Source organism: Benincasa hispida, chromosome 10 (genome assembly GCF_027475165.1).
Source record: "Benincasa hispida cultivar pf3 chromosome 10, pf3_genome.v1.1, whole genome shotgun sequence".
In the NCBI taxonomy this organism is placed as follows: Eukaryota; Viridiplantae; Streptophyta; class Magnoliopsida; order Cucurbitales; family Cucurbitaceae; genus Benincasa; species Benincasa hispida.
The window spans coordinates 19,834,330-19,857,239 of record NC_143487.1 but is presented as its reverse complement, the minus strand read 5'-3'; the positions used below and the strand labels follow the sequence as shown (position 1 = coordinate 19,857,239).

The 22,910-nt window shown below is 35.9% G+C and overlaps 1 protein-coding gene across 5 annotated transcripts; it reads left to right on the top strand.

The window, feature by feature from the left end:
* The first annotated feature begins 12,806 nt into the window (after nt 1-12,806).
* On the top strand, nt 12,807-15,845 carry LOC120087691 (uncharacterized). Of its 5 annotated transcripts, XM_039044551.2 has the most exons (9): nt 12,869-13,049; nt 13,491-13,550; nt 13,684-13,874; nt 13,961-14,098; nt 14,220-14,298; nt 14,568-14,636; nt 14,739-14,814; nt 15,366-15,422; nt 15,520-15,845. In XM_039044551.2, the coding sequence occupies exons 3-9, from the start codon at nt 13,707-13,709 to the stop codon at nt 15,608-15,610; spliced, it is 678 nt and encodes a 225-aa protein (XP_038900479.1). In that variant the 5' UTR covers nt 12,869-13,049; nt 13,491-13,550; nt 13,684-13,706; the 3' UTR covers nt 15,611-15,845. The 5 variants fall into 5 exon arrangements, 4 of the variants coding, with proteins under 4 accessions (XP_038900478.1, XP_038900479.1, XP_090162328.1 ...); XM_039044550.2 differs by lacking the exon at nt 13,491-13,550 and having other exon boundaries at nt 12,807-13,049; XR_016524069.1 differs by lacking the exon at nt 13,491-13,550 and having other exon boundaries at nt 15,049-15,422.
* The last annotated feature ends 7,065 nt before the right edge of the window (nt 15,846-22,910 follow it).

Here is a 22,910-nt window from a genome sequence, read left to right as displayed (position 1 = left end):
ATCACTTAGTAAGACTAGGAATACCAGGTAAATAATCTAGGGCAAGTGGGAGAAATATCGGGTATGGGATACCGAATGGTAAACCATGGGTATGGGATGCCCTAGTTTATTGTATTTCTCAATAATACTCAGTATCGAATGGTAAACTATGGGTATAGGATGCCTTAGTTTATTGTATTTCTCGATAAAACTCAGTACCGAATGGTAAACCATGGGTATGGGATGCCCTAATTTATTGTATTTCTCGATAAAACTCAGAAACTTAGTCTTATATATTTGTATATATAAGTTACCACTGGAGTCTTAGTCAAAGTGGGAGTTTGTTGGGTTCTATGTCCTAAAAATCGTGGTTTGTAAACAATAAAACTTATTCTGGAAATTCAATAAGTTGTTATTGAATATATGTATTGCTTATTAGAAATCCAATAAACCTAAAAGACATGAGGAGTAAACAATAATAGTCCAATGATCTATAGTATATGAATAAGGTTGAGTGCCTTATTCTGGTAACACTATTGGATGCGACCTACTCTGTAGTTGTTACAAAGAGTTGTAAAGTGCTACAAACAAAGTGATCCTAATTCGTATATGACATGAGGAGTGACGGCGCCCTGTGCAAATGGGTTTGTACAAGGACTACGAAATCAGTCACTCTTACTTTATAACGTTGTTTACTGTTTAAGACTGACTATTTCAAAACGATGACCTAGATAACTTGATCTTAATCCTGAGCTAACTATGAACTCCTGTTTATTCGAAATATCCTTAGATTTGCATAGGTGAGGGTTGGCTCAACAGCACCGGCTCAATAAACCTCCATTTTAGGGTTAAGACCGGGTAGATAGCTGGAGACATAGGATGCAAGAAGGAATTCACTCCTACCTGCTTTTAGGAATAGTAGAGAGGTTGTTTCCTTAAGTGCTGACTCCAGGTCTTGAACAAGGAGCCCAACCCTCTCATTGGCCCAAGAGGGACTCGATTTGTTGATTGGATCACAAATCAATTGTTCATTAGAGGATGAATGAGACTTAAAAAACAAAAGGTAATCTCAGGGGTAAAATAGACATTTGACCCAGCCGTTATTACGAACAACTTGTGAAGAGTTAACTTACTAATCATGATTATATCGAGTTGACATAATATATCTACAGTGAGGGAAGTTCAACTATGGGCTATAGTGGAGTGACCCATTAGTTAACGAATGAGGGTTAATTCGGTGTAATGAGTTTAGCCAATTATCTCGGATCGTTGGAGCCCATGATCTGTAGGTTCGCGAGGTCTCCCTACTAGCTTGTAAATGGATTAGCTTTAGAGTAGAGTGATAAGTTAATTTGAAACGTTCAAATTAGAATTAAAGGAATTAGTAATTATATGAGATATAATTACACGTTTAATTTTAAGAATTAAATAGAATTGTAGAATTAATATTTAAATATGATTTAAAAATATAAAGGTGGCTTTTTGGAAAAATTAATTTAATATTTGATATTAAATTAATTAGAATTATTTAAATTGTTTAAATAATAATTTATTAATTTTATTAGAAAATTAATTTTGTAAAATTAATAATATGTTTTTTTTATTTTTAAAATCAAATTGATTTTTAAAATCAAATTTGAAAATTGAACAAAACACAAAATGGAATTGTGAATTTTTCCATTATCATCTTCAACTTGCTCACATGAAACCCACCTAAGTTTAGCTTCAATAACTCCAAGCATGAGCTGCATCTCATGCAGCCATCTTTTTTGCATGATAGCCTGCAATATATTGAGAAGATTGGAGTGGAAATGAGGCATGCAAATATAGAATTTTTGCTGAAAAATTTGTGTTGAAGAAGGTGTTCTTCAAGTGGATTGCTGTTGTGAGTTCTTCTCCAAGTTCCCTTCATTCAAGCTTATTTTGAGTCTCACAACTCAATCTAAAGGTCCAAAAGAACAGTGGGGAAGATCTTGAGGTGGTCTACAACAAGAATTGGAGAAATTTGCAGTTGGGAATCAAGATTTCAAGAGTTCTACAAAGGTATGGCTTGAAACCCTCTTTCTATTGTATGAGCATGCTTTAATTACTGCAAAAATTAATGAATTAGAGTGCTTATTGATCCTTGTTGCTTCCGCTGCTTTTTGATATACTCTTAACATAAGAATATTCTTATCCATTGCTGCAAATTATGACTATGAGATCTAGCAAATGGATGTCAAGACAACTTTTTCCAATGGCCATCTTGATGAAAGTATTTTTATTTCTCAACCAAAAGGGTTTATTAAATAGTGTCAAGAACAAAAAGTTTGTAAGCTTAAGAGATCCATTTATGGGTTAAAGCAAGCTTCTAGATCTTGTAATATAAGATTTGACACTGCGATCAAATCTTATGGCTTTGAACAAAATGCTGATGAACCTTGTGTATACAAGAAGATAGTCAGTAAAACTGTAGCATTCTTGGTTCTTTATGTTGATGATATCTTGCTCATTGGGAATGAGACAAGTTACATTGCTGACGTAAAGAGATAGTTAGTATCACAGTTTCAAATGAAATATTTGGGAAATGCTCAATATGTTCTTGGGATTCGGATTTTTCAAAATCGAAAGAACAAAACCTTAACACTATCTCAGGCATCTTATATTGACAAAATGTTGTCACGATATAACATGCAAAATTCCAAAAAGGGTATGTTATCTTTTAGACATGGAATTCATCTGTCAAAGGAATAGTGTCCTAAGACACCTCAAGAAGTTGAGGAAATGAAACGACGTCCATATGCATCGACAGTTGGGAGTTTGATGTACGCTATGTTGTGTACACGTCCTGACATATCCTTTGCAGTTGGAATCGTCAGCAGATTCCAATCTAACCCAGGCCATAGTCATTGGACGGCTGTAAAAAACATCCTCAAGTATCTCAGGAGAACGAGGAACTATATGCTTGTGTATGAGCCTAAGGATTTGATTTTTACAGCATACACTTATTATGATTTTCAAACTGATGTAGATTTCAAGAAATCTACCTTAGGATCAATTTTCACTCTTAACGGAGGAGCTATAATGTGAAGAAGCATTAAACAAAGTTGTATAGCTGACTCCACGATGGAAGCGGAATATGTAGCTGCATGTGAAGCAGTTAAAAAAGCAATGTGGTTGCGCAAGTTCCTGATAGATTTGAAAGTCGTTCCAAATATGCACCTGCACATTACTCTGTACTGTGACAATAGTGGTGTAGTTGCTAATTCCAAGGAACTTAGAAGTCACAAACGTGGAAAACATATCGAAAGAAAGTACCATCTTATAAGAGAGATTATACATCAAGAAGACGTGATAGTCACGCAGATAGCCTCAGAAGACAACCTTGTTGATCTTTTTACGAAGGCCCTCTCGGTTAAAATGTTCGAGGGCCAGCTGGTTGGACTATGACTATGAGCAACATAATCTAGGGAGTGGAAGAATTTCAAAGGGTATTTTTTGATGCCCTAGTTTATGGTATTTTTCTCTCTTTATTTCTCAACATTGTAAACATTATATATTTATATGTTTATCTCACAGGAGTGTTAGTCCAAGTAGAACATTGTTGGGAATGGCCTAAACTCATAGTTCGTAAATGTTGTTAACATATTCTATTTATCAATAAAAATGTTGTTGAGTTTTCTATTCAATAAATTATTATTGATATTGCATCCTTCTATGAAAATCCAATAAATGAATCCATGGCTATAACATGAATACTTTAACTTTATATGGTGACATAAAAATGGATCAAGTTTTAGTATGTAGCCAAAATGGTCTATAAGTACACGGATGAGATTGGGAACCTCATCCTGGTGACACTACAATCTCATCCTGGTGACACTATTGGATGCGGCCCATTTTGTTTACTGATACAAATGATATGATCCAAAAATTATTCATGTAGAGACATGTGAGTGGAGCATCCTGTGCAATGAGTTTGCATAAGATCGGACCTCGAAATAGTCAGTTTTCTTTATTACAACTGTTTACTGTTAAAACTGACTTTCTCAAACTCAATGACCTAGGGTAACTCGATCCTAGTCCTAAGCTAACTATGAACTCCTGTTTATTCGAGATTATCCTTTGATCTACATAGGTGAGAGTAGTTTAATAGCACTACTCAATAAGCCTCCCATTTTGGGGATAAGACTAGATAAATAGCTGGGGACATGATTTTGCAATATGGAACTCACTCTTACCCGATTTAGGGTTAGCATATGGGTTGTTCTCTTAAGCGCTGATGCCTTGTCTTGAACAACAGGGCCCTCACCCTCTCATGGAAGAGAAGTTTATGATTTATAAGTTTGACTATAAATCAATTGTTCAATGGAGGATCAGTGGGAGCTTAAGGAGCAAGATGTATTTATAGGGGTAAAACGGTAATTTTTGACCCTGCTATAAACACAAACGGCCTGTGAAGGGTTGACTTACAAATTATGGTTAAAATGGACATAAATATATCTATAGTGAGGAGAGTGCAACTATCGAGCTATAGTGGAATGTCTTAATAGTTAACGAATAGTGATTAATTCGGTTTAAAGAGTTTAACCAATTAATTACAAGTCGTTGGAGCTCATGATCTTTAGGTCCATAAGGTCCCTCTACTAGCTCATAATTTGAATTAGTAAATTGAGTAATCTTGATAAGATTTAAAATCAGGGTTTAGAATTTGAAATGTTCAAATTCAATTAGGGTTTCTATTTATTGCATTTGATACAATTGAAATGTTTAATTTTATCGAAATTAAATGAAATTGGAGAAATGATTAATGTTTAAAATATGATTTAAATATTAATTGTATAATATTAATTTCATTATGATGGATTTTTTTTTAAATTTAATATTACATATTAAATTAATAAAATTAATTAAGAGGTGTAATTAATTAGTTTTATTTAAAAAATTAATAAATTGAATTAATTTTATAAACTAATAAATCGGAAATTGATTTTGGAAATCCTTTTTTGAAAAACCATTTTGAAAATCAAAACTCAAAGTGGAGATTTCCAAAAGTTGGAAATCTCCACTATGGTGCAAGGCACCTTATTCACTCAATTCCATTTTCTCAATAAAGTAGGAGTTGGCCTTCATGCAAGCTTTGAATTTGCATGATGAAAGCTCTATAAATTGAAGTGCTAAGCTGAATAATTGATTCATGCTTACAAGACTTTCTTGAAGAACCCTGCAGAAATCAGTTACCCTCTAAACCCTCTTCATATCTTATATACATCGAGCTCAATTTAGTGTTTCCACCTTACAATAAGAGAATAGGAGAGAAGATCTTCGTGGTAGTCTACTTGTAGATTGAAGCTCTTTCACGAGAACTCAGCTGGTATTGAAGAGGATTCTTCAAAGGTATTGTGTTCAGCAAACCCTCTTCTGTAAAAGTTACTTTGAAGCATGTTTTTAACTCAAATTAAGTATAATTAGAGTGCTTATTGATTTTGATTTTCTTCGTTGCACGTTATGATACTCTAACAAAGATTTGATACTATGATCAAATTTTATGGCTTTGATCAAAATGTTAATGAGTCGTGTGTATACAAGAGAATCATTAACAGTTCATTAACTTTTCTAGTATTATATGTAGACGATATCCTACTCATTGCGAATCAGGTCTACTGACTGAAATTAAGAATTGGTTATCGATCCAATTCTAAATGAAAGATTTGGGATAGGAACAGTTTGTTATGGGCATTCAAATCTTTAGAGATCGATAGAACAAAACAGTAGTCATGTCTCAGGTATCATACATTAACAAGATGCTTGTCAAGATTTTGATGTAAAACTCCAAGAGGGGTTTACTCCATTTCAGGCATGGAGTTATATTGTCCAAGGAACAATGTCCTAAAACACCTCAAGAAGTTAAGGAAATGAGATGGATCCCCTATGAAGGAAATCAAACACGAGGATTTCCATGATCAACGGAAAAGATAATTTCAAATTACAATCATGTATAAACATTACAAATTATAGTCAAAACATAAACAAATGGTTATGCATTCATTACAGAAATTACAACATGTTACAACAAATGATCAAGAAGAGAAATGCTACGAACATTTGTAGACTCGTCTCCACGCTCCTTGATCACGAATGCTTAAACATAGCAACCTCGAATGCTCGAATACCATGATCACTACACAACATGAACACCGTGCACTCGAACTCAGCGATCGCCTCGATCACGAACACCCCAAAAGCATGAATGACCTCCACAAAACCTTGACGATGTCGAGTTGAGTATGACACCACCAAGAAGGCTACCTTGGTATTCTCAATGTGAGAATCCAGAGGGTGAGCTTTTTGTGGACTTGGTTTGAGGCAGAAGAATGAGGATTCAACAATCATGTAAACGATTGAGCAAGTGGGAGATGGCTGAAACCTATCGTATAGGTCGATGTCCAATCGTTTAGCAAAAGTGAAGCGATCGTTTAGCTCATCGCTTAGTTCCGTTTCTGTCGCTTACAAAACACTACATGATCATTTACCTTAGTCAATTTGTCGCTTAGTTAATCCGTGTTTACTTGACAACTTCCGTGAGATTCTTTTTCCAAGAGAGAAATCTCAAAAAATTAATTTTGACAAAAACTTACTAAAAATAGGAAAACATTTTTCCTTTTATCTCACGGTTACCATGAAACCACCAGTAACCTCCTAATCAATTGGTTATTAGAGAAAAAGAATTAATTATCCAATAATTTATATTATTATCAATATAAATGATTACTAACTTACCATAATATATTTATAACCTATAGTTTTAATATTTCATTTCATGAAACATATAAACTATAGTTCTTTTTCTATTCCATGGCACTTAATGTAAATCTCATTTACATTAATCCTCCAATAGATGTATCTTATACATCATATCAATCATATCATATATAATCAAATTACCTCTTGTCAATTTGAACATTTCAAATTAACACCAAAAAATGATCCTCAACTTAATCCATTGAGCTACCAAGGGGACCTTATGGACCTGGAGCTCGAAGCTACAACGGTACGTGAATAACTAACTAAACTCTTTAGTTACGGGATCCACCATCCGTTAACTGCCACACACTCCACTAAAGATCGACAACTGAACTCTCCTTACCACAGATATATTATGTGTCCATCTTAACCAATCAGAAGTGCGACAACCCTTCACAGATCGCTTGTAAGTACAGTTGAGCCAATAACCGTTATGCCCCTGTAGTTACATCTAATTCCTTAAGTACCACTGATCCCTCTAATGAACATAAGTCATAGTTCTACTATGACTGAGTCCTCTATTCCAAAGAGAAGCTTTGGCCACTATGTTCAAGCCCCGAAATCAACCCTTAAGAGAGCAATCTCTCTACTTACCCCTACATCGGGAAATGAGTGAATTCCATTTTATAGATTGAGTTCCCAGCTCTCAAATCAGACAAGTCCCTTAAAAGGTAGGCATGTTCAGTTGGCAATCTGGCCACTCTTACCCATACTAATCAAAGGACCACCCTCAAAGGCAGGAGTTTCCAAAACACTCAGGATTGAGGTCGTGGTACCTATGGTCGTTTAGGTGAGATGTAAGTCTCTAGTATCAATGACATTATATACATAGTCTAGTCATCTCGTGGTCCTGGTCTTATACAAACTTTTTGTATAGGACACCCCCGCTTGCATGTCTCTACATGAATGGTCAAGATCTACCATCTGTAGTAGTTTACAACACTTGTAAACCTCTACAAAGTGGGCCGTATCCGTAGTGTCACCAGGATCTTGTATCCCACCTTAATCCTTATACTACTGACCTATTTAGGTTATCACTTAAGGCATGATCCACTTGTATGTCACATATACATGCTTGTTCACATAAGATAACCAAGGAGCTTTGTTTATTGGATATGAGTAATTGCCAGAATGAAATAACATTTATTTAATTCATCAAACAATGTGTATCTTTACAAACAATGAGACTCCGGGAGAATTAGGACACCAATCCCAACAATCTCCCACTTGTCCTAATGAGTCGGGAGACTAATGTACAATACAATATAAAAATGTACAATATACAATAAACTAGGGCATACCCCAGTATCTTCTCCCACTTGCCCTAGAAAAGATGTCGCATGTCCCGCAGACCCAGACTCTCCAGGTGATCCTCGAACACTTTGGCCATGAGGGGCTTTGTAAAGGGATCAGCAACATTGTGCTCTGATGCGATCTTCGTGACTATTACATCACTGCGATGCACAATCTCCCTAATCAGGTGATATTTTCATTCGATGTGTGACTCTGAAGCTCCTTTGAATTTGCCATAGCCCCGCTATTATCATAATAGAGAGTGATAGGCAAATCCATATTTGGAACAACTTCCAAATCTGAAAGGAACTTCCTTCGCCAAACAGCCTCCTTAGCTACTTCACAAGCGGCTACGTATTCAACTTCCATAGTGGAGTCCGTGATGCATCCTTGCTTGATGCTTCACCATACTACAACCCCTCTATTTAGAGTGAACACTGACCCCGATGTCAATTTGTGAAAATCTTTATCAGTCTGAAAGTCAGAGTTCGTATATCCTGTAAGGATCAGATTCTTATCTCCATACATGAGCATGTACTCCCTCATTCTCCAAAGATACTTGAGGATCATCTTGACCACCGTCCAGTGATCAAATCCTGGATTGGACTGATACCGACTGACAATCCCTACTACATAGTAAATGTCGGGTCTGGTACACAACATTGCATACATCAAGCTTCCTACAGTAGAAGCATAGGGAATCCTTCTCATCTCCTCAACCTCTTAAGGTGTCTTAGGACATTGATCCTTAGACAAAATGATTCCATGCCTGAAAGGCAATAAACCCCTCTTGGAATCCTGCATCTTGTACCTGATCAACATTTGATCATTGTACGATGCCTGAGACAGGGCTAACCGTTTGTTCTTACGATCCCGAATGATCTGGATCCCTAGAACATACTGTGCCTCACCCAAATCTTTCATTTAGAACTAGGCAGCTAGCCAATTCTTAATGTCAGTCAGATACCCTACATCATTCCCAATGAGTAGGATATCATCCACATACAATACTAGGAAAGCTATTGAGCTATTGATGATCTTCTTATAAACACAAGGCTCATCAACATTCTGATCAAAGCCAAACGACTTGACTGCAGTGTCAAATCTGATGTTCAAGATTTAGATGCTTGTTTCAGCCCATAAATGGACCTATTAAGCTTGCAAACTCTTTGCTCTTTATCTGGAACTATGAACTTCTCTGGTTGAGTCATATAGATGGTCTCTTCAAGATTACCATTAAGAAAGGCAGTCTTGACGTCCATTTTCCATATTCCATAATCATAAAATATGGCTATGGACAGGAGAATCCTGATAGACTTGAGCATGACAACAGGTGAGAAAGTTTCCTTATAGTCAACTCCCTCAACCTGGGTATAACCATTTGCCACGAGTCTAGCCTTAAAGGTTTGCACCTTTCCATCTATACCTCTCTTTCACTTATAGATTCATTTACACCCAATAGGTCTTACCCCATCAGGTGGTTAACAAGCTCCCAGACGTTATTGAAGTACATAGACTCCATTTCCTAGTTCATGGATTTAATCCATTCATCTTTATCAACATCCTCTATTGCTTTCTTAAAAGATAAAGGATCCTCGACCCCATCATTTGTAATGATGTTTTGGGCTTCAGTCAAGCCCATGTAGCAATCCGGTGAGTTCATAACCCTCCTACTACGTCGAGGCAGTCTCAACTCTTGAGCCGGTTGACTAGACGTTCTGACCTCAATAATTCTTGTTGATCTGTTGGCCTGTTCAACAATTCTTGTTAAACCCTTAGTAGTCTGAGTCTCACTAGAGATCTCACGTAAAACAAGCTTACTCCGTGGCTTATGATCCCTCATGTGGTCTTCTTCCAAGAAGATAGAATTTGTAAAAACAAACACTTTGTTCTCACGTGGATCATAGAAGTATCCACCTCTCATTTCCTTGGGGTAGCCTACAAAGAGGCAAACCTTCGAACGCGGTTCCAACTTCTTTGGGTTAGTCACTAGCACATGTGTCGGACAACCCAAAATCTTGAAGTGGCGTAACTACCTTTACGACCTCTCCATAACTCAAAAGGTGTTTCAGAAACACTTTTCGAGGGAATGTTGTTCAGGATATAACATGCAGTCTGCACTGCAAAACCCCAAAACGAGTCTAGAAGATGAGCATAACTCATCATAGACCGAACCATGTCTATCAAGGTTCTGTTTCTCCTTTCAAATACACCATTCTACTGAGGTGTACCAGGGGTTGGGAGTTGGGATGCAATTCCATGTGATAAGTCTCCTATTATGTTGCAATATCAAAAAAGAAAGAATAAAAGAGAAAAGGAGAAGTCAGCGATTGAATTGGTTAAGGATTATGGTCAATGCTGCTGGGAGAAGTTGAGGTTTAAAAGGAAGGAAGAAACCGGAAAGAAGGGGAGTGAAGTTTGAATATCAAGAGTGAGGAAGGGAGGATCTCGAGAGTGGGAGTTCAGAAGTCTCTATCGTGGAAAGTTCATCATAGTGTGTCGCGCATCGTCTACTTCTACTAAGCGATCGTGTAGCAGAGCCCAATGATCGTGTAGCATTTGGTAGTTGATCGTATAACATTCAGTAAGCAATCGCGTAATGTTTTGTAAGTGATCGTGTAGTACCTGGTAAGCGATCGCGGGGTGTTTTGCAGTCGATCGTCTAGTGTTACTCAGCAATCGTGTAGAAACTTTATGCGATCGTATAGAGTTTTGTAAACGATCGTTTGGAGTTGTTAAGCGATCGTCTAGTCTTTATTTGTCTCTTATCGTTTAATAAAGAGTTTTTTCATCGTTTAGTTGCTATTTCAGAAGTTTGTACAAACTCGTTACGTTAATAAAGACTTTCAAGAATCAATTTCCTAACACCGTGTTCTATCATATAGTTCTGGAATTGGAGGTCCATATACTCTCCACCACGATCAGATCGTAGTGTTTTTGAATTCTTACCTAACAAATTTTCAACTTCAACCTTATACTCCTTGAACTTTTGGTCTTTTAGCTGTTGTCACCGTACTGAACATTTTAGTGTTAAACAAGAATTTTATGACTAATGACCTTAGTACATATAAGTTACTTTCCATTGAACCATAACCAATCTCCATTCCATTCTTGAAAATAAATACTTTATTCTCAGAAAAGGAGACAGTATATAGCCTTGTTCAATGAGACAAGAAAGCGAGATTAAGTTCCTCTTAATATGAGGAACTACAAAAATATTATCTAGTAACAGATAACGTTTCTTGTCAACAAATAATTTCAGCCTGCCTACAGCAACAGCTGAAACAACCTCACTAGTGCCAACTCGAAGAATCATCTCTCTCTATGGTAACATTTGCCAGGAATTGAATCCTTGGTAAGAGGAACTGACATGATTGGTAGCACCTGAATCAAGGATCCGGGCAGAATCATCATTCTCTACCAAACACGTCTCCAAGACCAATAAATCAGATTTACTATCTTGTCTCCCTTTTGAAGAGTAGTGGGATCGAGGTCATTTGCCACGAAATATGTTTCAGATGATTCTTTCCACTGTATGTAGTCGATCATTCTAAAAGCACTAAACGGAAATACTAACGAGTTGCTGAAAATAAAAACACATTGACCTACATTAGGTTTTAAGCAAATACCCGTTGTGAAACAAAACAACATCCAATAAGGTTTTAGCAAAACTAACAGGAACCCCGTGTGACATTTAGTTTCGCAATGACGCTTCAAAGGTTTAGGACAAAAGCCGCTGAAGGAAGGTCAGTTATCCCTCCTCTGAATTGAGAAGTTCTCAACCAATCATTAATACCAGAACAACTCTTGCTCCTATAATGACTAGTCATCATTGATTTGGCCAAGAGATCATTAACTTACTTAACAATCTCCCGTAAGTGTGACCTGCCATTTTAGGCCCTAGAGGTCCGCCCCAAAAATCCAATCCGAAGGGAAAAGATCCGATTGGGGCAAAACCTAAAGCGACCCTATCCATTTCTAGAGTTCACTTGATCTTGACCAATTGCACAAAACCCATCCGAAGGGGGACGCTCAAAGGCGACCCGAGGGAGTACAGAATGATCTCACGGTGTGAACCAATGGCAGAGACCATAGGACGTGTTGACAGACACCCTTCACCCACTTACTATAAACTTTCTCTTTGTCCACCTTAATATTGACTCATGCAAACGCCATCCGAAGGGGGATGCTTCTAGGGTACCACAAGGCCAAGCATGAATCTCACGGTGTGAACATATAGGGAGAAATGTGAGTGGAATCATAGACATATCAGATACATCTCTTCCTCCCACTGAGTATTTTATAACCTAGGGAGTGAAAAAACACGGCTAAGGATTTTAACTAAGTGACTTTTAGGTTTTTCCAAGAGTAACTTTTATCTTGTATAGTTAAACAACTTTTGATCATCATCCATTAAACTCTTTAACGGAGTCTTAGATCAAATTGTTGCATGCTTATTGAAAATCTATCTAATTCACCTTATTGATAAATTAAGAACAAATTTAATTCCGTCAAAAAAATTGAAAATTGAAAATTGAAAATTGAATAAACATGATGTTTTTTATTTTTGAATTTTTTTTTATAAATGTTAATCTCATATTATTTCTTTTACCAATGTTTTCTGAAAACTAAACCAAAATTTTAAAACTTTTTATTTTTATTTTTTTAATAAGAAACATGAAAATCATAAATAAAATAAAGGTTATAGGGAGTAAACGGGTATATATATATTAAACTCAAATCGAGAATCTGTTAATTAATTAATTATTTTTTTTTCTTTTAAAAAGCAAAATAGTTAGTAAAGGTACCTCTCGTAATTATTCATTTTATTTATGGGGATGGTTTAATCAGCGGCGCAATATAGCCAGTCGGGGAAGAGTATCTCAAATTATGAGAAAAAATCAGATGAGGATTGCAGGCCAATTCGTTCATTTCTAGTTCAACGATCGTTCTCCTCCTTCATCGATTCTCGTCGTCCTCTTCTCAGACTGTCGGTAAGGTCCTCAATATCTCGATTTATCGATCTCTCTCAGTTCATTTTCAATAGAAATTGTTGAATCGATTTTTCCTTTCGTTTCTCCATTTCTTTTCAATTTTTCCTTTCTGTTTAGGACGATCGAATACGATATCTATAATAATCATATTTTTATGAATGAGATCTGCTTATTTCTTGCGTTGATTATCTATTGAATGAATTTAGGATCGTTTGCATTGATGTTGAACTTTTTCTGAAGTTGTTGAACTCGATTCTCATCCTTAAATATTCTGAATTGCGAAATTGCTCAGCTTAGCAGAAAACGTTTGGAATTATTGGTGTTTATTTGTTTTTTTATAAACTCATTTTGCTTGATTGATCGGCGAGTTATTTTGCTGTCTGTTTTATATTCTGATTGGTTGCTTAAAGCTAAGAGCTATTTAAGATGCTGTATATTCAGGTACCTTTTTGTGAAGCGTATGGAGTTTAGTTAATTCAGGGTCAATTTTTGGTGAAAGAGGTGCTTAAATGTGACGGTTTGATATTTCTCTTATAGAGCAGTTGGTTACCAGCTATGTTTACCGGTGTATTTATTAAATCAGTATTTTGTCTACTTATGTAAATTGATTGGTCTGTTTCTTTCTTGTTCTTAGCTTGGCAACCTGAGAAAGAAGAGATGTATCGAGTTCGAAAAATTCCATCATTGGTTGATCTTTGTGTTAACAAAGCTATAGATAATCTAAGGTTCCTTGGGGATGTTGGCGAAACTGATATACATCTTTTAGACCGTATTTTGCCACATTGTACAGTTGACCAATTAATGCATGTGGAGAAGAGTTCAGAAGTAAGATGGGTTGAATTTGCTTCTTGTTTTTGACTATCTAGTTTCGTTTTAATATATATGTTCAATTGAGTATGGACTTCTTACAGGGAAGAGATCTGACTCCAATAACTGATAAATTGTGGAAAAAATTCTATGAAAGACAGTTTGGTAAAGAAAGTACCACTACTGTAATCGAGAGGATGCGGCAAAAAAGAGTGGCATTTAGATGGATTCAATTGTATGAGGTAGCTCTCTTTTACTTTTCTTCTCATGCCATTTACTTTGAGATTTAAGTATTGATTGACGGTTAGCATGATAACTGATTCCTCTGAGAAATACCATTAAAATGAAGCTATCTATTTTCAGGCGAAGATGAAAGACATTGAAAAGAATGAGAGCAAAGCTGCAGATCGCATAAAACAAAGCTACCAAAAGGAAAATGCCCGTATGTTCTACATCATATTTGCATACTCTCTAATGGATTTCCTCATAATTTTAAATTTGACTAGCAATTAGCTAGAGCATGCTATGCATATTATCTGGAAATTGTTTTCCGCTCCCAACTGTCTAATATAAGATGTATACTATTGGTTCATCCATGAATAGATATTATTGATTTTTACATGTATATTAAGAAATAATTAGTGTTTCTTTTAATTCAAGTAGATATTTTCTTGACATGTGAGATTTTAAAGATTTCCATGAAAATTTTAGGAAAACAAAGTCGTCAAATACAAATTTGCAGTAAGGTTCCCCCTTCGAGCAATAAGAGAAGCTTTGGAGGTAAACTTGATTTAAATAGATTCTTACTCTGGCAAGGCTGCAGCTGATACCCTGCAAAGAAAAAAAATGTTTACTTGTTATTTTTCTCTTGATTGGTCATAGGAAGCGTATATGGCTACAATGTGGCGAACACTAAGAACAAGATACTGAAGAAGGCAAAGATAGAAGTGCTTCAGAGGTAAAACTGAGTGTGAAAATAATTTGCATATTATGATTATAAAAACGGTCGTACAATTTATAGCCTGTTGCTTACTTAGAGACCATGCCTAATATCTAATATGCCTCACAGAAAATTACGCATGCAAGCACCTAAAATTTGATCCATCTTGACTTAGAATCTGATAAATCGGCAGATCAATGGCTTTTTTCATCTATTTTAAAGTTTTTTTTTTACCAAATAATTCTTGAGCAGTAGCTTTTTGCTGGTTCTTGTAACTGGGTGATTCGTAATTTTATCATGGAAGAATGTCTGTCTATCCTTCATCATACCACCGGAGCCCAATCCAACAGAGAATGGTTCTTATAACGGGGTGATTCGTAATTTCATCATGGAAGAATGTCTGTCTATCCTTCATCATACCTCTGGAGCCCAATCTGACTAAATTTCTAGAATCAATAGCTCTCAGTTTATAAACTGTGCTTACCCGTCCATGCTTGAAGCAAAGCGCTGTTTCATAACTGTTCGATGAAAAGTTATCCAATTCTGACACCTCAGTATATTTGGTGCAGTCAAGAGATGAAAAATATAAAGGCATGGCGGAGAAATGCGGTGCAGAAGAGCTCCGAGTAAGTTGCAATTGTTTGTACTATCATTCTCAATGCCTTCGAAGCCTCCTATTCACAAATTCGATAATGACATTCACTTTGTCCCTATGATTTGCAGTATTCCTTCCACAAAGAAGCCAATGTTTTCTGGAAGGGAATCTGCTTCAACTTCGAAAAATACTTCCACTCAAATGGCCAAAAGATGGTAGCACATCCATTAGCTTTTTTTTCTTCTTCGTCTTTTTCTTAATAACTAAATGCAAGTATCTTTTCTCTTACTCAGCTCCAAGGCTGTATCTTATCTTCAATTTAGTTATTTCATGGTTTGATAATTGCTCCTTTCCCCTCCATCCCTGGACACTTCTGAAAAGCCATGTCCTGTGTATAACTTTATAATTCGTAGTTGCTTTCTCTTATAATGCAAGGTTGAGGTTGATTATTTTACATGAATTTTCTCCTTGAAGTATGCGGTATCGATTGGTAACCATTTCATTTTGTCTTTAATTTTTTAATATTAAACATATTTTCTCCTAATTTTTTACAATGATTTGTATCTTTCTTTAGCATAATTCTTAGTCAAATTTTAAAAATAAAAACAAATTTTTAAAAATTACTTTTTTTAATTGTCAAAATTTGTCTTGTTTTTTAAATCATTGATAAAAAAAGTAGATAACATTGAAGGAAATTTGAAGGTAGAAGTAGTGTTTATATATTTAATTTTGAAAAACAAAAAAACCAAAAACTAAGGTCCCAATTAGTAACCATTTCACTTTTTTACTTTTGGTTTTTCAAAATTAAGCTTATTTCCTTCATGTTTTTTTACAATGATTTGAAAACAAAATCAAGTTTTTGGAAGAAATTTGAAGGTGGAAGTAGTGCCTATAAGCTTAATTTGTAAAAACGAAAAATAAAAAATGAAATGGTTATAAAATAAGGTCTAAATGGTTACGAAACGGATCTAAATTAGCAAGTTATCTTGTTAACTTTGACCTATGTTATTTTAATGACGTGACGATCCAACTTCGCTCTTTGTTGGTCCTTTGTTGATTGGTGGTTTATTTTCTTAATTACTTTTTTTTTTTTAATTTCTTTGGTAGCATTGTAGTAGCCTTTATTTTCTTGCAACCATAGATTGTACCGTAGTTGTTTGAAAGTTTATCTTTCTTCTGATTATTTGTTATTCTTTTTTTCCCATCTACTTGTGAGAGTTTGTTTCCACTAAACATTGTTATCTTTTTCATTATATCAACGAGAGATTGTTTCTTGTTTCAAAAAAATGGTGTGCATGATCCGACGTGCCAATGTTCCAACAATAAAAGAGCTGCAATTAATCTTTGGTAGTGTAAATTATATTGTTGTATTCTTAATACAGAATAAGAACCCTCAAATTTAGACTAAAGTTTTATTCTTTTAGAATATAATGATATAATATTACAGACAAGAATTACCATTAGTAAATCGACATATTAATACATTAATACAAAATTCAACCGCTAGGTAAAATAAAAATTTCAATCAAGCTAAAAGGGTGGAACGCTTAAGGCTTAAAATCCTTGACATACCGACGCTTGACATATTAACGCTTGAGTTTTTAAAAAAGAAAGTTGGCTTTTGAGAATCTCATATTAGTTAAGTTGGGATATATACTCCTTTTTTTACTTCCTCGTTGGACCTTGGGTTTGGGTCCTAAGGGGTACCCATGTTTTAGAAGGAGTAGAGAGATAGACCAATGCAGGTATGGTGGAAATCTCACGTGTCGTTGTTGTTCGTCTGGTCAGACAGGCATGGGTGTATGTTTAATAAAAAAACTTCTTTTTTATTATTTTTTAATTTATTAAATTATTTATAAAAAAATTTCCTTCTTAAATGGAGTTGGTCTTCAGCCTTGGGTTTCGAGGCTTATAAACGGCACAACCCTCTTCCTCTCCTATGAAGCGTTTCTCAACCCTTCAGCGCTCTCAACCACTCCCTCTCCTCTATTGTTTCCATTTTTCGAGTAATCTAGTTTGAAGGTGTGAGTTTTGGTTGGTAACGGTGCATTTTCGATCGAGTTTTCTTTTTTTGAGCTATTTTATCCTAGGGACGATATGGCAGTGTCATTGATCTACTTACCCACTTGGGCAGAGCCGTGGAACGTATTAAAGAGAGCAAGATCCGCGACTCAGCCTGTAACGAACTTCTATTTTGCAGGTTCCATTCTCTGCCTGATCTTCGGTTCCTGACTGTTCGCTATTGTCCCATTTCACCATCAGAGTGTTGTTGTATCCAACATATACATGTGATCGAATTAATAAGAGAGATGTGGGTATGTTTTTGTTATTATATGTCATTGATATGGGTATATATAATAGATAATGTAAGAGAATATATACCATCATTTATATTACATAACTGACTGGGCAAGTCATCTATTTAATATAGTTTAGCATATAGTTGATATTATGTTAGTTTATCTTTCCAAATGTATACTAATTTAAGACAGATTCATCTGCCAATTCTATAATGGCCTTCACTAGCAACAACGACATTATGACATTTGACCTCAACCGTCCATTTCGGTTCGAAGGAGCGAACTTCAAACAGTGGAAGTAAAATATGTTATTTTTTCTTACCATCAAGAAAGTTGTTGACGCTTGTACCACGAATAAGCCAATCGTCCCGTTAGAAGATGCAACTGAACAACAGATAAATAAAGCTGCTGACTGGGAGGAGAAAGATTTTCTATGTAAGAACTTTATTTTAAATGGTTTGATTAATGATTTGTATGACTACTACAGCACAATAAAGATAACAAAAGAGGTCTGGGATGCCCTGCAAAAGAAGTACGATACCGAGGAGGTCGGGTCGAAGAAATATTCTATCAGCAGTTATCTCAAGTTCCCGATGATGGATGAAAAATCTGTGGAGGCTCATTCCCATGAATTACAGAAGACAACCTATGAGATAATAACTGAAGGTGTTTTCTAGACGAACAATTCAAGTTGCTGTTATTATTGATAAACTGCCTCCTTTGTGGAAGGATTTTAAGAACACGTTGAGGCATAAGACCAAGGAGTTTTCCTTGGAGAGTCTCATCACCGGACTAAGGATTAAAGAGAAAGCCCGGAAGCAGGACCAGTGGGAGGAGATGAACGCCGTACCTGGGAAATCTGCTTCTATCGTGGTAAAACCTGACAAAAAATCAAAGGGGATAAAGAGAAAAAGTCACAACCGTGGTTCCAGCAACTAGAACCAATAGAAAAAGCAGAACCCTCTTAAGGAGAAACGGGATAGTTCCTTTGCTTTAATTGTAACAAATCTAGATGTATGGCTAGGAACTGTAGGAATAGGCGTCGTCCTGTTGGTCAAGCGAACTTGATAGAAGAACCGTTAGTTGCCATGATCATAGAAGTAAATGTGATCGATGGTTCTGAAGGGTGGTGGATAGACACTGGCGCTACGTGCCATATTTGTCACGACCTTTAGTCTCTTTAAAACTTATACTGAAATTAGATAAGAATATTTTGTTAGAGGATCACCACTCTACGAAAGTTGTTGGAACCGACAAAGTGGAGTTGAAGTTTACCTCCGGTAAGACCGTCACGTTGAAGGACGTCCTGCACACTCCGGAGATAAGAAAGAACTTGGTCTCGGGCTATCTCCTCAACAAAGCTGGATTTAATCAAACCATAGAGGTAGATATATATAGACTCTTACAAAAAATAATGTATTCGTGAGGAAAGGATATGCAACTGAGGGAATGTCCAAATTAAATTTAGACCTTAATAAAATGAAATCTTCTGTGTATATGTTGTGCTCTATGAATGTTTGGCATGCTAGACCCTGTCATGTTAATATGAAATTAATTAGTAACATGATTAGGCTGGAAATGATACCTAAGTTATCTATGAATGAATTTGATAAATGCGAGTATTGTAGTCATACTAAAATTACTAAAACTCCGCATAAATCTGTACTTAGGATTTATCAGCCTCTAGATTCAATTCATTATGATTTACGTGAATTTGATGGCATCTTGACTCGGAACAGTAAAAGATATTTTATTACTTTTATTGATGACTGCTCTGGTTTTACTTTTATATATTTGCTGAAAAACAAAAGTGATGCGTTTGAAACCTTCAAATTTTTTATATCTGAAGTAGATAATCAATTTAATAGAAAGGTTAAAAGACTTCAAAGTGATAAGGGAACTAAGTACGACTCATACAGCTCTAATAAGTTCTTTAACTCACATGGAATAATACACGAAAAGACTGCACCCTACTCTCATGAAATGAACGAAAAAGTCAAAAGGAAATTTTTTTTTAGTTGAGCTATTAGTTGCTATTTTACTTGGTTCAAGAGTCGCATCTTATTGATAGGGTGAAATCATCCTTACCGTGTGTTATGTCCTAAATAGACTCTCAAAGTTTATAAACACAACTTCACCCTACGAAATCCTCAAGAATAAAAAACCAAACCTGTCATATTTTAGAACATGGTGTTGTCTAGCCTATTTAAGGATTCCAGACCCTAAAAGAAGAAAGTTAGCTAGTAAAGCCTATGAGTGCGTCTTTATAGATTATGCCATAAATAATAAAGCTTATAGGTTCTATGATCTAGTATACCAAGTTATCATTGAGTCAAATGATGTCAACTTCTTTGAGGATAGATTTCCTTTTAAATCAAGAAATAGTGGGGGCTCAAGATCCAGTAGTCTAACCCTAGTTAGAAATCCTACCTCTATAGAGGAAACCGACCCAGAACCTAGAAGAAGCAAAAGAGCTAGAACCGCTAAGGATTTTGGGTTGACTTCCAGACCTATAATGTAGAAGAAAATCCCAAAGATCTAAAAGCTGCCTTGTCCTCTGTAGATGCCAACTTATGAAAAGAAGCCATAAATGATGAGATGGATTCTCTTGAGTCAAATAGGACTTGACACTTAGTAGATCTACCTTTAGGTTGTAAGGCAATAGGGTGCAAATGGATCTTAAGGAAGAAACTTAGACCTGATGGAACAGTTGACAAGTTTAAAGCTAGGTTAGTGGCAAAGGATTTTAGACAAAGAGAAAACATAGGCTTCTTTGACACCTTCTCCCCTGTCACTAGAATTACCTCAATCTATGTCCTTTCTCTCTCGCTACCCTTTATAACCTCGTAGTACATCAGATGGATGTAAATACCGCCTTCCTTAACGGTGAACTTGAAGAAGAAATTTCTATGGAACAACCTGAGGGTTTTGTAGTCCATGGTTAAGAAAATAATGTCTGTAAATTAGATAAATCTCTCTATGGTTTGAAACAAGCTCCTAAGAAATGGCATGAAAAGTTTGATAACCTAATCCTATCTAAAGGTTTCAAGGTTAATGAAAATGACAAATGCATCTATCATAAGGTTGAAAATAATCTTTCCACTATATCGTGTCTATATGTAGATGATTTGTTAATTTTTGGGTCAAACTTGCATGTCATAAATGATGTGAAATCTACATTGAGTGCAAACTTCGACATGAAAGACTTCGGAGAAGCAAGTGTAATCTTAGGCATAAAAGTGACTAGGTCTAAAAAGAAAATTTCTTTGGATCAATCTCATTATGTAGAAAAAGTTCTAAAGAAATATGATTACTTTGAATGTAAACGAGCATGTACTCCTTATGACCCTAGTGTTATGTTGTTCAAGAACACTGGTGACAATATTAATCAATCTGAGTATGCAAGCATCATAGGCAGTCTTAGATGCGCTACTGACTGCACTAAGTCTGACATAGCTTATGCTGTAGGATTACTTTGTAGGTTTATAAGTAGACCTAGTAAAGAGCATTGGAACGATATAGAAAGGGTTATGAGGTACTTAAAGAAAATCCAAAACCTAGAATTACATTATCAGAAGTTTTCCGCTATCCTAGAAGGGTTTAGCGATGCTGACTGAAACTCCCTCTCGGATAATTCAAAGGCTACAAGTGACTATATCTTTAATATAGCAGGCGGAGCTGTCTCTTGGAAGTTCAAGAAATGAACTATTTTAGCCCACTCTACGATGGAGTAAAAAATGATAGCACTAGCAACAGCTAGTGAAGAAACAAATTGGCTTAGAAGTCTGCTATCAGAAATTCCCCTATAGGAAAAGTCGGTACCAACCATATTGATCCATTACGATAGTATTGCAGCAATTGCAAAAGTTCATAACTGTTATTACAACAAAAAGAAATGACAAATACGTCGTAAACACAATACCATTAGAGAGTTTCTCACTACTGGTGCAGTTAAAGTGGATCATATACGAACTGATGAAAATTTGGCAGATGCTTTGACGAAAGGACTGGCCAGAGAGAAGGTTTTCAGAACCTCAGAAAGGATGAGACTCATGCCTATAGAAAAATGAATCACTATGAAGAAAATCCAACCTGTAGATTGGAGATCCCAAGAAACAGGTTCAATGGATAATAACTGATCACAAATGATATATAATGAATCATGCTATAACAATCACAGAGTTTCATCCCTATGACTTAGAGTCTGAGCATGATATCCTGAAGCGTAAGAGAGGTTGAACTCAGTTCTTAATGAGATCTATACTTGATGTCAAGTGGGGTACCTAACTACAAGAGTACTCTAGATAGACTCACCTATGTGAATGTGAAAGTGGAGGTCGCTTCCTATAGAATTTTTTAGGCAAACTCTCTAGAGCGTTCACTAAACCGGGATACATGCTAGGCCTTAAAGCACGGGCTATCGAACTACACCCTATTGACACTGTGTGTGAGATGTTATTAGAGATAAAGTTCAAAATGAAGGGTTACTCTAGTATGTTCTAAATCATTTGCACTACGTAAAGGTTCAAATCATAAGACATGTTTGTCTACGCACAGGGTTTGGAAAATGGTTTTTTTATTGTTTTAAATTTTCAAGTGGGGGATTTTTGGTGAAATTTGAGTTTTTAAAAAAGAAAGTTGGCTTTTGAGAATCCCACATTGGTTAAGTTGAGGAATGCACTCTCCTTTTTCTTCTCCCACGTTGGACCTTGGGTTTGGGCCCCAAAGGGTACCCATGTTTTAAAGGGACCGAGGAGATAGACCAATGTGGGTACGGTGGAAATCTCACACTTGCACCGCTGCCGCCCCCTGTCCGGACAAATGTGGCAGGCGAGTGTGTGTGTGTTTAATAAAAAAAATTATCTTTTTTATTGTTATTATTTTATAATATATTTTTTTAAATAAATAATTATTTATCAAGAATTTTCCTTCTTAAATGGAGTTGGTCTTCAGCCATTGTCGCGTCGTTCCATGCGCACGTTCGGTGGCTTACCGCACTTCCCTCTCTGGCAGTTGGGTTTCGAGCCTTATAAAAGACACAACCCTTCAAGCGTTTCACATCAGATCATCTTTCATTCTTCCAACGCTCTCAATCACTCCCTCTCCTCTGTTTTTTTTTCGTTTTCCAAGCAATCCAGTTTGAAGGTGTGAGTTCCGGTCGGTAAAGGTGCATTTTCGATCGAGTTTTCTTTTTTAGGTTGTTTTATCCTGGGGACGAC